At 33.1% G+C, this 15,359-nt stretch overlaps 1 protein-coding gene across 2 annotated transcripts in view; it reads left to right on the top strand.

Annotated features, from left to right (window-relative positions):
* LRBA (LPS responsive beige-like anchor protein) overlaps nt 1-15,359 on the top strand; it is a 737,508-nt gene that overhangs the window by 291,009 nt on the left and 431,140 nt on the right. For both annotated transcript variants that reach the window (XM_069105500.1, XM_069105498.1), the window contains exon 24: nt 13,104-13,270. In XM_069105500.1, the coding sequence (XP_068961601.1) occupies nt 13,104-13,270 (167 nt within the window). The remainder of the gene's footprint in view (nt 1-13,103; nt 13,271-15,359) is intronic.

Here is a 15,359-nt window from a genome sequence, read left to right as displayed (position 1 = left end):
AGGACTTTCAAGTATTCTTGATGAAAAAAACAGCATTGAATAGAAAATTTGACATTCAGATACAAGAAGCAAAAGAAACATGAAAAGGTAAACAGGTAAAAGAAATCATAAGGAACTTATCAAAGTTGAATTATTTATATTCCTACATGAAAAAATGATAATTGTAACTTATGAAACTTTTCTCAGTATGAGAATAGTTGAAGGGAGTATAAATGTGTGTATGTTTATATGTATACATACATATCTATCTATATAGGAGTGTATATGGGCATATAAATACATATGTGAGTGTGTGTATATCTGTGTACAAGTATGCATAGACAGAAGTCACAGGATCAATTGAATAGGAAGGGATGGCCGTGTAACTTTGGGAAGTTAGTTAACCCCAATTGCCCTCCAAAAAGGCAAAAAAAAAAAAAAAAGAATAGGAAAGGATATTTGAGAGGTGGGAGAGCAATATAATGAGAGGAGATGGGGAGAGACAGAATGGGATAAATTATCTCATATAGAAGAGGCAAGGGAAAACAATTACAGTGGAGAGGAAGAATAGGAAGACAAAAGGGAATGAGCCAATCTTACTCTCATTGAATTCGGCTTAGGGAGAGAATGACATACGCACTAAATAGAGTATCTCACCCTACAGGAGAGTAGGGGGAATGAGGATGAGAGGGGTGATGATAGAGGGGAGGGCAGGTTGGGGGGAGGGAAGTTAGAAAAGGGACTTTTGAAAAGAGATAGAGTTAAAATAGAGAATAGAACAAGTGGGGGGCAGGATAGGATGGAGGGAAATATAGTCAGTCTTTCACAATATATCCACTATGGAAATGTTTTGCATAACTACACATGCAAAACCTATATTCAATTGCTTATCTTCCCAGTAAGGGTAGGTGACAAGGGAGGAAGGGAAATAATCTGGAATTCAAAGTTGTAAAATCGAATGTTTAAAAAAATATTATTATTATTATTTTTTTACATTAAACTGGGAAAGAAGATATACAGGCACTGGGGTATAGAGATCCATCTTCCCTTACTGGAAAGCCAGAGGGGGGATGGGAGAGGATATAGGAGAGTTCAGATTGAAGAAGGGGTTATACAGTGGGATCACTGTTTTGGGGTGGTGGGTAGGGGAAAGATGGGGAGAAAATTTGTAACTCAAAATCTTATGGAATAGATGTAAAAGATTGTGGAAATGATGCAAACTAAAATTAAACAAAATTTAATTTAAAAAAGATAAATCACATGGTGAAAAATTTATTTTAGATTGTTTTAGTTCTAATAATCAATATGAGGTTCAGTCCTACCAATTTATGAATTGTTTTTAGAATTTATCCATAAGGTCAGCCTACTGAAGCAATCATTAAATTTTCTAGTGATTCATAACCTCTTTTGGTCTGATATCTCTTTATATTTATATTTAAAGTCTAGTGAACCCTTTTCATGATGTTTTTAATGAATAAAATAAAATATATAAGAATACAAAAGAATATAGTTATCAAATATATTTATAAAAATTTCATGGACCCTAGGTCAAGTATCCCTCAATTTTTTTACTTTCATCAGTTACACATTGTCTTTTATTCTTAAAAGTGAATGTGTTCATTCTTATAGCAGGGTCTAGTTTGTCTTTTGGAGAGGTTCTTTTTGTGTTCCCATAAGACTTATTTTTCTTCTTTTCATATAGATATAAATGAAACTAAAAAAGAAACAAATTGGATGTTGGCATTTTAATGTATGTTTATATTTTAGTTTTTGTATTTGGGATGATAATTTACTTTTATGGCATAACATTTAGTATTTTAAAATACTTAAATATAATCATCTTAAATGAACTATTTAACATTAGAAGGCTAAGGTAAAAAATTCAAACCTTGGAATGACTCTTGAAATAACTTTTAAAATGTTATTTGGAAACTTTGGTTTGCAGAGATAAGAAACCCAACACATTATATCCAGGCCATTAAAAGAAGAAAAAACAGAAGAGATATTTTGATAAGTATTCTTCCTGTTTTAACCTTGATGGCTATTATCAGAGGGATGACTCTATCTGTTTCATTGGCTTAAGCTTTTCTCTTGTTGTGGAAAATCAATATTTTGAGGCACTGGATGACAGAGGCATCATTTCAGTCTTAAAGGTGGCTGTTAGACATTGTCAGTGGTTGATTTTTGTTTGCTTTTGAGTTTTTAAGCTTTTGTTTTTAAAAATCTTATTTAAGGCTATTGTTAATATTTCCTTGGGTTGCATTTTTTTTTATATTAAAAATGCAAGACTTTAAACCTGAGGTCAGGAATCAAGTAGCGGTATCCAAAATTGAAAGTTGCATGAGCTTCTTTATTTACTGAAAATTACATATTTAAATAGGTTTATCATGAATAGAAGAACTGCTTCCTATTTTCACTCCTTTGATGATTTTACCTTTAAATGGCACTCAGTGGGGCATATATTTTGTGAGGCAAAAGCCTAACAAATCAGAAAAAATATTGAAGTGTTTAGGAAAAGTTCTGCTCTTAAATAGCTGAAAATCTAACATTTTTTCTTAAGTTGCATTATTAATTTACCATATGGTTCATTGTAGATGTTAGGCTTACATACTTTTTTTTTCTTTTTCAAATTCTTGCTAACTTTCTTTCAAAGTAATATGTGAACTAAAATAAACATAATACTTAAAAAATGTGTTTGGTCCATATGTCTGGAAAAAGTGTTTCTCTTCTAATAAATTTTATTTTCATGTCATTTACATTTACTCTTGCTACCAGTTCTTTTTCTACTGAATCATGACATGAAAAATAAAATAATGCAAGAACTTTTATAGGAAGTCTCTGTTCAAACAAATTGAAAAGAGTTGGTGTTGAACTGTATTGTTCCTTGGTTTTTTAGTTCCTTTCAGATCCCTGGAATTCATTACAGTGTCCAGAAACTTAGACATAGCTGTGAATCAGTGTCACAGTTTTGAGATGTGTTGGAGTAAAGGGAGTCTATCTACTATGACTTATCCAAATCTGATTCTCCACTGTATAAGTATTCAAAGAACTATGAATAGTGCTCAAAAGAATCACAAACTATTAGCAGCTATGTGAAAGGTTGCTTCAAATTCCTAAGAACAGAAATGCAAACCAAAATACCTCTGAAGGTTTTACTTCAGGTTCAGCAAATTTGCAGTTAGAAGTAGTCTATGTTGAAGGACTCACGAAACATAAGCACACAATCCATGTAGACTAGACTCTATTCATTCAATACCAGCCTGTGTAGTTCTTGTTGACATCTTTCCATACATCTTTATAGAAGTTCTATGCAGCTTGATTGATTCTCTAAACCTTTTGATTATCAGTACAAATCTAGCCATCCATCTGTTCTGTTTTCATATTACTCTATGCCTGTTGTCCTTGTGTTTAGGTCATCAGTGGTATGGTGTACTTATGCCCATTATGAATTTCTCCATTGCACTTTGGGACACCTACAATTTTATTTCCTATGAGGACCTTACCTCATACTTCACTGAAAAATCATAAACTATTTCCTTCCTCTTCTACCTTCCTCTACATTTCAGCAGAATTGAGACACCTTCCCATTATATCTCCTTTATAGCTGTCTCACATTAAGAGGTAGCCCTTCTTTTTTCCAAGGCAAATCCTTAAATATGAATACTTGGTTCTATCCTTTCCCTTTTTCCAGCAGATCACCTTCACTATTATTCTCACTGTCCAGTTTTTAATCTCTCCCTATTTACTTACTACTTCCCTACTACCTATAAACATACCAGTTTTTCCCATCCTTAACAAAAGACTTCATCTTTTCATCCTTGTTGCCCACTGACCTATATCACTTTTCTGCTTCTTGACTTAACTCCTTAAATCCACTTATACTGCAAATTTCATTCTTCTTACTTCCAAACCTTTGCTAATCTGGCTTCTGACCACATTTTGCAACTAAACTGCTTTTTTCTTGATTGCTAGATTTAATTGCTTTTATCATTATTGATCACCCTGTCATGCCACCCTTCTCCTCTCTGGCTTTATAACAACTTTTTTGGTTCTCCTATCTGAATTCTCAGTCTCCTTTGCTGATTCTTTATCCATGTCTTTATTTCCACTAGCCACAAATCCCCTACCTATCTGTCTTGGGCTTTCTCTTCCCCTTCATTGCTACTTTGCTTGGTGATCTCTTCAGTTGTATGGTTTCAGTTAACATAGTTATGCAGATGATTCCCAGAGAGATGAATGGCTATTTCTAAATTGATAGCCACAAAAGGCCAAAGGATCTTGAGAATCTAGCAAGTTCACAAAATCCTCTGTAAGGATGTGTAGAAAGAGGTGGACAAGAACTGCATAGGCTGGAAGAATTAATAGGCTGTAGTCTGTGTGGATTGTTCACTTATGTTTTTGGAGTCCTTCAACATTTGCTGTTTCTGTATATCTAGTTCTTCACTCTCTCTTTAGCTCTCATCCCCCATGACCACTGACTTTTGAATATTCAAACTGGATTTCCCTTTGTCATCTCAGACTCAATATGTTTGAAAGAGAACTTCATATCTTTCCCACCAAGCTTTCCTTTTTTAATTCTGCTATATTTGTTATAGGTACCATCATCTTCACAGTCACTGAAGTTCACAACTTCATTGACATCCTTGATTATTCACTCTTCCTCCACATATCCAATCTATAATCAGGTCTTGTCCTTTTTATTTTCACAGTATCTTTCATATATGTCCCCTTTTCTTCATTCATACAGTTACCACCTATATACAGATCCTCTTCACCTTTCATCTGGACTTGTTACAGCCTTCAGTTTTGTTTCTCTCCCGAAGTCTTTTCGCTAACCTACATTTAGCTACCAAAGTGATCTTTATTTTAGGAATTATTTTTGTCACCTCTCTTCTCAGTGTGCTCCATTGGCTCTCTTACAACCCAGATATTCTGACCTACTTTATGTTTCTTGCACTCAACCCTCCTTCTCTTAATTCTCTACCTTTTCAGTGACTGGCCCTTCCTGCTCACCTAAACCTGCTGCTTTCCCTGATTTCCTTCAAGACCCAGCTGAAATCTCACCTATTGTAGAATGTCTTTCTTGGTCTTTTCTACTATCAGTGCCATCACTCTTAAGGTTACTTCCCATTTTTTGTTCACTTAATTTTTTGAATGTTGTCTCCTCCAATAGCATTTGAGCTCCTTGAAGGCAGGTACTATGGTTTTGTCTTTCTTTGCATTCCTGGTATTTAGTAAATGCATAAAGGATGCCTATTGGTTTACTAACCAGCTGGTTCTCTACATTGATTCATTTGTCATTGAATCAAATGAGTACATGAAGAAGTGTTTATTAAATATTTATTAAACTAAGCATTTATTTAACTTAAATAGTGTGCTGGGCAGTGTGTTAAACATTGAGGATACAAAAGGAGCAAACAAGACTGTTCTAGCCCTCAGGAACCTTAAATTCCGCACATAAGAATGAGTTAGAGGATCCAAAGGGAGGAGTAGAGGTTGGGAAACATCACAGCTGGAATGTGGCCATGAAGTGTGTAAAGTGAAAACCATTTATGGTCTAGAGCCCCAGTATCAAATTCAGTTTTTTGTGGGAACTGAAGACTTGAGTGCAGGGGCCATGGCTTACAGATCTCTTAGAGGATATTTAGACTGATCTGTATCTATGTAGGAACCTCCTCTCCTGTATTCCCATCAAAAGGCAGTCCAACTCTCACTTTCAGAATTTCAGAGACAAGCATCTCACTATTTACTAAGAAGTGTGCTCCACTTTGGGACAGCTAAAATTTTTAGGCACTTCTTCCTTGTATCCAGCTGAAATCTGTATATCTCTGTTTTTCTCATGGGGTAAAACAAAGCAAGTATGATCTGTCTTTAAAACTATATTTTCATGTTTCCCTAATTTTTCTTATTCCCAGCAGGTGCAAAGGGAGAGGTTATCTAGGGCAGAAGTACAACTCAGGCCTGGGGACAGAATGGGGCAGATCACGTATATTTGTGGAGGGTAAAGTACTTGCAGCTACTCAGTTTGCTATTGATACTCATTTTTCATTTTTATTGTTACTCTCAGTCTCCTCTTTGTTATGTACATGCCATACATTTAGTGGTAATTTTTAGCACTTTTGTTCTTCCTACAACCGCCATACACAGTCATTTGGGACTCTGGGAAGATAGGGTAACTTAGATGCTTTAAAATAAAGGATTTGTTTAAAGTTATAGTCTTAAAATAAATGTGTGCCTTTTAACAGAAAAATTATCAGGATATTCTTCAAGCCTGACTCAACTTTATTCGTCCTTGTAGAGAACCAAATAACATTAAATACCACCTATAAGAACATACAAGTATCCACAGACTTTTACTCTGCCCAATAATCTATATAACTGCCTTTTGGTTTGTAAATAACCTGTGCTTTGAGATCCTAAAATTTCTTTGCCCCTATTACAGTATTTTCCCAATTGTTTTATCTTTTTTTCCTGGTTACCCCCTTTTTGTACCAGTTCCACCTTAACTTTATGACTTAAATGTTCAATTTTTGTTCAAAAGTTAGATTTCTATATAATCATTGAGAACTGTTCTGTAATGCAGCTTTTAGATTGGACTATTAAAAACAGGAAGTTCTTGGAAAATCTTGATGCGATTGCCATTGAAGGAACCCTTTACTCATCATTTCTTTAGATGCTCCTTCTTAAAAAATATCAGTCTTAACATTGACTCTGAACACCTTATTCTGAATTGTCTTGGTATTATGTCAGTATATTTTAAAGCATATCTTCCTCAATCCACAAATTAAACATACATGTTATCTAAACCTAGCTAAGATAAGTGAGGTAGAAATGGATCATTAGGATTTTTTCATTTTTATGTAAGACTTTTCTTTTGAGTGGTTTATACATTTTTACTGGATAATACATAATTGTGCCACCTTGAAATTATATATTTATATATTATTTTATTATTATATTTTATGATATTGTTATTTATTATATAATAATATATTAATATTATTGTATTATATTGATATTATATTAATATAATGATATATAATAAACTTAAAATATAATATATCATTTATAATATATTTTATTATTATATATTATTATTTTTTATATAAAATATATTTAATGAGATTATAGTCATTTTTATTGATCGGTTAGATTGCTATAGAAGTAGTCTCTCAGGTTTGTACTCTCTGAGCCATCTAATTTTTTAATGTTATTGCTCCTCTTCCCCCATATTCATGTGGAAAAGAAACCTAATTACAGTGATGCAGCAGTTCATCCAGCATTTTGTCATTAACTTTTTTATATTTAATTAATATATTCAAACTTGTTTCCTAATGAATTTTATTACTTTTATTTTCAGTGAATTGAGATTTTTAAATGCTTTTTTCATATGTAAAATAAATGTTTTAAGCAAATACTTTTGAATTATTATGTGGTATGTTTCTTGCTGGCAGCTTTGCAATAGACTTAAGTGAATGAACTAATTTCAAAAGACACTCCCTGATAGATAAGTAATTAAAGGATGTAAACTGTTCTCAAAGGAAAAATTAAATTAGCAGTTATACGTGAAAGAATGCCCCCAAACACTAAATGAGAAAAATCAAATCAAAATACTCCTGAGGTTTTACTTTCAATTCTGCAAATTGGCAAAGATGACAAAAGATGAAAATAGTCAAAGTTGGAGGGATTATGGGAAGATAGACAAAGTAGTGCATTGTTGGTGGAACTATGAATCTAGTATAACCAATTTTTTTTCCTTTGTGGAGGGGGGGAAGGCAGGACAATTGGGGTTAAGTGACTTGCCCAAGGTCACACAGCTAGTAAATGTTAAGTGTCTGAGGTTGGATTTGAACTCGGGTCTTCCTGACTTCAGGGCCGTTGCTCTATTCACTGCACCACTCAGCTGCCTGTGTACAGCCATTTAATATAACATTTTGGAATTATGCAAATAAAATGACTAAAAAGCCCATTTATCCTTTGACTCTGGGATTTCATTAGTCTGGCCACTACTTAGAAGAAAGGCCCTGTATACAATAAAATGTTCATTGTACCACTTTTTGTGATGGCAAAGAATTGAAAACAAAGTAGATATCCATCAGTTTAAGAATGGTTAAGCAAATTGTGGTACACGAATGCAGTAGAATATCACTGTGTTGTTAAAAAGATGAATTTAATGATTACAGAGAAGCATAGAAATGGTTACATGAACTGATCCAGAGTAACATAAGTAGAGCCAAGAAAACAATAAAGACAATGCCTACAACACTATAAAGAACAACCATTAAAACATCAAAATTGAATACTGCAAAGAATGTGTGGCTTAAAGGAAGATTATGATGATGCACTTCCACACCACCCCTTTGCAGAGTTTGGAGGACCATCAGTTTTGCACTTTGCATATATTTTCATACTTTTTCGATGTTTTGATCACCTCTTGTGACCCCCCCCCCAACTTTTTGTCTTTAAACAAATACCATTTATTGTATAGGATATTATGTAAGACATGTCATATGGCTCTCTGGGAGGGGGAAAGAAAGAGATACCAAGGAAAGTGAAATGGAAAAATAGAATGTTAGTAAAAACTTTCTAAGAAAGAATTCATTCTTGTCATTTTACTTTTGCTGTTTGTCTTAGGAATTGTCAGCCTTTTTTTTGCTTGATTGAGACTTTTACATTCTCTATTCGTAGCCAATAACTGATAGGATATGCATATCCATTCTTCTTAAAGGTACATCAGTGTTTTCAGAATAATTTATATACTTTCATATAAAGCTAGGTGTACAAATTGAGCCTTTGTGAAACATCCTCCATTTACATTTTATCTCAATGATTTGATAGTTTTCTCCCTCACTTCATAATTAAAATATTGATTAAATTTTCAGTTTTATAATTCATGCACTCTGCTAAAAGAGCAGATTAGCAGTTAATGCTGAGTTCTAAGCTTTTTTATAATCAACATAACTCATTCTCAGTTACTTTAAAATATTTTTGTTAATGATTGCAGCATTTGTAGGCAATTCCCTTATAGTGATTGGCTACCTTTGTTCTCACAAAATCTCTTTGAATGACTGCATCATAATTATAGATGGGAACACTGGAGAGAATGGGCTTGGTTTTTTTAGATATAGGAACTGAATTCTCATCTAAGCCCTAGTTTTTTCTGTCTATGTAACTTTGGGTGGTTAACTAACTTCTTTAGAGCAGTGTTTTTGATCTATAAAAGGAATGTTTGGGCTACATGACCTCTGAGGTCTCTTCCAACTCTGAACTTGTAATATGTAGTCCTCAGTCATCTTGATTACAGTTAGCATTCTTAGATAAAGAACAATATTTCCAGTAGTGAGGGCCAGTTTGGGCAAACGGCTAACGCTATTTTAAAATTGTATTTTAAATCCCAAATTATTCATAAACTAGTCATGTGATCATGGGCAATTTTATTCTAAGTCCCTGTTTTGTCATCCAAAAAATGAAATGGGGTGGACTAGATGATCAAAATGTTTTGTAGCTCTCACATTATTTATTCCTCTTACATTTATTCCATCCTTTAAAGGAAGGAAGAGGGAAAAGGAGGTAGGGAGGAAAGAAAGGAAAAGGGAATGAAGTGACATCTGTGTGTCAGGCATTATGATAAATGTTTTTCAGATAATATCTCATTTGATCCTTACAACAACCCTGAGAGGTATGTGCTACTATTATTCTAGTTTTACAGTTGAGGTTGAGGCAGATTTAAGTGACTTTCCTGGAGCCACACAGCTAGCATGTATCTGAGGCTTAATTTGAACTTAGGTCTTCCAGTTTACAAACCCAGAATGCTATCCTTTATGCCACCATTTAAAATCAGAATAGATTGATTTTATTCTGCATTAGTTTTCATATAGTTTTTATTTCCCCCTCCTGGAGATGCCCACTGTCTCCTCCTATGATTTTTTTTTCCAAGTAGTATGTGATATTTAGGTATCTCTTGAGTGATCACTCAGTAATGCAACATGACTTTCTTTGCATGTTTCTGGTGGCCTTTAAACATGGGAATAGATTGGGGTGGGTGGGGAGGGAAGCTGTATCCTGAGCTACAGACATCCTGCTTTTAACTCTTCCTCAAATTGGATTGAGTGATAATGAAGAAATGAGAATAATTTTCATTTTGTAAAATAATGCAAAATGTTATTCTAGCTTCTTCAGCATAATTGCCCCATTTATTAAAAATGATTTTGCGTTCTCTGAGCATTTGAAGCACTGCTCTTAAGAATGAAAGATAATTTAAAGATCCTGTTTTTCAAAAGTAAACTGTAGGAAAAAATAATTTTTGGTTCAAGCATCACCAAAGCCATTCTCTTCCCTTCCAACTTAATAGTGGGGTCTATCCAGGGACCACAGATCTGTTTTGTGAGACATCTAGATGCTACAGTGGGTAGCATGGGGGCCTTTGTGTCAGGAAGACCTGAGTTCAAATCTTGCCTCTAACTCTTAACCTGCTGTGTTAACCAGGCTCTTAACCTTTCTCAGTCATAGGTTTTTCATCTATAAAATGGTAATAGTAGAACCTACTTTACATTGTTGTTGTGAAAATATTTCCTTTTAACCTGAGCTATGGTTAGAAAATGTAGTCTCTGTATTTCAGGGTTCTTTACATTGAAGCATTTAGGGAAGTTTTGCCATTTGATATTTCAGTTCAGATTTGAACTGAATATAAAAATGAAAAACTTATCTGAATGTCTAGGACCAATGGTACTCTTAAAAACTTGACTAATTTACCATTGATATAGGCTTGGTAGATAAATAAGGTAAAAATGATTGACCTTATTCCACACACCTTCAAGAAGTGAAGGCTAATTTCAGGGGCAGATAGTACAGAAAACTTACTGCAACAATTGTTCATATTTTTAGAGGGCTTAGAGTACAGGACTGGGTAGAGCTGTGCATTCTGGAAAATGAAAGGTAATTCATTTGAGTTTCAAAAACAAATGGTAGGTAACTTGAATTATAACTGGATAAAACTTTAAATAATTTATGTTTTAGAAGTAGATTTCTTATTTTAGCTTTGTCATTTATGATAATCATGCTGTGAACTGTGGTTCATTTTCATAGAGATCTATATTAGATGTCATTCCATAAAATCCTTTGATCTTTAATTATGATAATCCTCTACTAAGGTTATGTATAAGTTAGAATCAGGTTTGAAAGCTGATTATAAAGTGTCAGAAACCCTGATATTAAGCTAAAAAAAATCACCAAAAATATCTTATTTTGTTGTCAACCATGTTCAGACATTATCTTCTTCCTCCATTGCACCCTCTCTCCCCACCAAAAAAAGAAATCCTTAAATTCAGGCCCTTCCAACAGCTCCCTCCCCCTCCAGATAAGCACAAGCAAGCACATACACACTTCTTTTGGGTTGTGAAGTTGCAGGTTGAGCAAATGTTAACTGCTTTTTTTTTAAAAAATGGCTTTAGATGCTATCTCTATATATGGAATTTCTGGTGGGTATTTAATAAAGATTTTATTCAAAATTGTATCATAAAGATTTTCTTAGGAGTTACAAGTCCATTATATCTTTTATAAAACATTCTAGTTTGGTTTTCATTTTATCATCTTTTAAGGTCAAATGTGACTTTAATGTTGTACAAAGAGACAGAGATTGATAATCGAGAAAGAATAGCCCTCTAATGTGATTTATATCTATGGATTTTATGTCAGATATGAAAAGTTGCTGCTCAAATTGTTAAGGAGGATCCATTAAAGAGCACTTTAAACCATTTTACTACTTAGCTTACCTTGGACAGTTGTTTTTAGAATTATGCCTTTTTAAGCAAACTTTAAAGTTACTGCTTATTAAATCATTATCAAATACTACTGGAGAAAGTCAAGAAAATGTCCTAATGTTATTGAATAGGATAGAAATAATAGTTTTTCAAAAAGGCCTCCTGTGGTACAGTAATCTTTTTAAAGGTTTATGGAGATCTCAATCTCTATTCTGAACTGGAAATTATTATTTTGTAGCTTCTAGTTTATAGATTTCAGTTTAGACATTTATAGAGTAAGGAGGTAGTGAGAAATATAGAAGAGAGCAGATAATCTTCATACTTGAAACACTTTCCTAGTTTCAGAGTAAGAATTCAAATTAAATTGTGTAATATTTCCTGACTTTTTGGTAAGTTTGTGAGTGTCTGGAAAATTCACAAGTTTCTTCTTTGTTAACGCTGTAATAATTTTACAGGTGTTTTCCATTTCTTATTAAAACCCTAAAATGGTATTTCCTCCCTCCTCTAAATATATCACTAATTAGCTTTTTAACTGCAGCTCATTTTCTTGAATTAACTTATAATTTTTATGAACTCTTTACACTTACCGGACAATATATTTTAAATTCTTAAATTGTAATGCAGTTCTTAGGTTGCATGACCCTTCAATTTAGGTATAATAAGAAGGATGCCTATGTAAAGTCTGAGCCGTAGAGGAGGGCAGTGTAAAAGAGCTTATTCCAGCTGAGAATTCTTTCCTGAATATGCTTAGAACAAGCTTCACATGAACAATTGTTGCAGGAGGTTTTCTGTACTATCTGCCCCTGAAATTAGCCCTTCACTTCTTGAAGGTGTGTGGAATAAGGTCAATCATTTTTACCTTATTTATCTACCAAGCCTATATCAATGGTGAATTAGTCAAGTTTTTAAGAGTAGCATTGGTCCTAGACATTCAGATCAGTTTTTCATTTTTATATTTATTTCTTCCTCCTTCCAAAAATATGATTTAATATATGTGGTTGTATAGCATAGTGAATAGAGTGGAGTGCTTGGAGTCAGTAAGACTTTTCAGTGGAAATGTGTTTCAGGCATCAAGTAACTGTTCAGTCATGGGCAGGGCATTTAATGTGTCTGGGTCTCATCCATAAAATGGGCATGATAAGAGCACCTACACTATAAGCTAATGCAAGATTTAAATGAGATAATGCTTATAAAATACTCTTCAAACCTTAGTGTGATATATAAATGTTAGCTACCTGTTATTATTCATTTAAACTGACTAATGCTTAAATTTTATTGTATGCATTTACAGCTTTTTCTATTAAAAAATTTCTATTTAAATTGAAAATTTTCTATTTAAAAATTATCCATCTTTTCTCTTCCAAGTCATTGTGTGCTCAGTATTCTGCTGATAAACGAGAAGAGGAGAAGATGTGTGATCATTTAATAAGAGCAGCAAAGTATCGGGACCATGTGACAGCAACCCAGCTAATCCAGAAAATTATCAATATACTGACAGATAAGCATGGAGCCTGGGGAAATTCTGCACCAAGGTAAAGAGATGCCTTTTAAGTTTTGGTTACTGATGCTCTGGCTGACCCATATATAAATACATGCTTTTAGATATACTCAAATCCAAATAAGGCACAGGCAGTCTAGTTTTGTATTTGTAATCCATGATCAATCTAAAAATGAAAAAAAAAAACTCTAGAAACTGGGCAGAAAAGGGGAGAGATAGTTATGTCCTTTGTAAATCTCTTCTGCCTCTTTCAATTATATTCAGCATGTAATTTAATGCATATTTTATATAAGATAGCAACTTAAGAGCACTTGTACCTACGTGTGTTCATTTCTTTTTTTAAAGGTTTTAAGGAAACATCTTATAACATATATTAGGTATTCTACACTTCCTAGATAAGTGCAGTTTGAAAACTAATTCATATTTTAAAATCTCTTGAGTTTTAAAAGACATCATTAAAAGTACCTTTTTGGGGAATTGTCAGGGAATATAGTGTAACAAAGATAGGAATAGATCAGCACTTTGAAAAATAATTCTTGAAAATTAGTATTTTGTATTTTATCACTTAAGACCAGTGATTTCAACATCTTAATCTTGGCTTTAATCTTCTGTACCACTGTATATTGTAGGTGCTTGATAAAAACTTATTAATACAAATGTGATTGCTTCTTCTAGGTTTAGATTAGATCAAATATTAAAACTGACTTCCTATTCCCATACTTACAGGCTTAGAAGTTTAAATATACAAATTATGAAAATAAATAATGATATAGTCTATATACCTTTGGGTAATTATTACTGTTTGCTATGTTCCATTTCTGTGTAAGTTCTCTTTCTAGCAAAAAGTATAGGACACAATGGACAGTAAATTATTATTATATTACCTTAATATTTTTTCATCAATCAACAAATATTTGATTGCTTACTATGTTCTTGGCATGTTATTTTGTAATACTATCTATTATTCATGTTTAGGTAAACCTAGTTTTAGCTTGCTTAAAAGTCTGCTCCAAACTTAAAAATAATATATTTATATTAACTAATATGTATATCTTGACATGGTTTTATTTGTTTGTTTAGAGTACAGCATTGAGTTAAATCTGTGGAGAGTTGAGTCGTCGATATATTGAAGTATATTTTCCTGTACTCAGTGAGAAATATATTATCTTGATTACCTGTTGTTCTTCCCCCTCCCTTTCCATTCTTCCCCATCACACAGTAGGTCTGTCTTATTTTTGTGGTTGTACTGCCAAATCTAGCAGAGTACCTTGTATATCAGTGATTGCTGATTGATTATTTAATTGGTTGAATTTCACAAAGTTGATATTTGTAGTGTAATATGAGAAGATTCTGTTAAGGACTAAAGAAGGCAAAAGATGAAGGAAGAGCTTTCTGATGTTGCCATATATCCAACTGAAAAACAAGAATGTTAAGAAAGAAGTAGAACACTACCTCAGAGAGAGTGTCTGCTGCTATGGAGTATTTATGCAGCCTCTGCAGTTCTGTGAATAGTTAGCTTGTATGTCATGGCACAGAATTCCAAAGTACCTTGGGCCTTCTCTGAGTTTCATTTATGGAATTGAACATTAGAAATTACCCTGCTATACAATTTCTCTTGAACTGAATGTTGAAATTCTGTAATTAAAATCTTAAAGTAATGTATGCTAAATTTGTTTGTAGTTTCCTCTATCACATGATAATCAGAATTTCATTTAATGGGTTCCCATATGTTGGGATAAACCAGTTTTTGATATTTTCTTTTTGAAGCTATTTTAGTATTATATATACTGAACAGAGTATTGTGAAAGACCGATCAAACTGAAATGTGTTTCCCTGAAGCTTATTAGGGCACTTTTATTAGATTATTTATTATCCTCTCATTCTTTAGCCCCACAACAGGATGTAGTATTTTCTGTTTGACTCATGATTTGACTCTTTTGAAAATCAAATATAAATTTTACCCAGAATTTTCAAAACCACAGAATTTCAAATTACATTAAAAGTAGGATAGCAAAAATAGAAATAGGGAGAGTATAGAGGTCCCTCGTATATAAATGAAATCTTGTAATTTTAATTACTATTTAAAATTAACAGAAATTTTTAGTATTCCTTCCCCCCCCTTT

The sequence above is a fragment of the Petaurus breviceps genome, unplaced genomic scaffold, assembly GCF_028583685.1.
Source record: "Petaurus breviceps papuanus isolate PSGF00001 unplaced genomic scaffold, PetGlider_PUasm1.0 76, whole genome shotgun sequence".
NCBI lineage: Eukaryota > Metazoa > Chordata > Mammalia > Diprotodontia > Petauridae > Petaurus > Petaurus breviceps.
The sequence above is the reverse complement of the archived record's forward strand: the minus strand, read 5'-3'. Positions and strand labels throughout refer to the sequence as shown.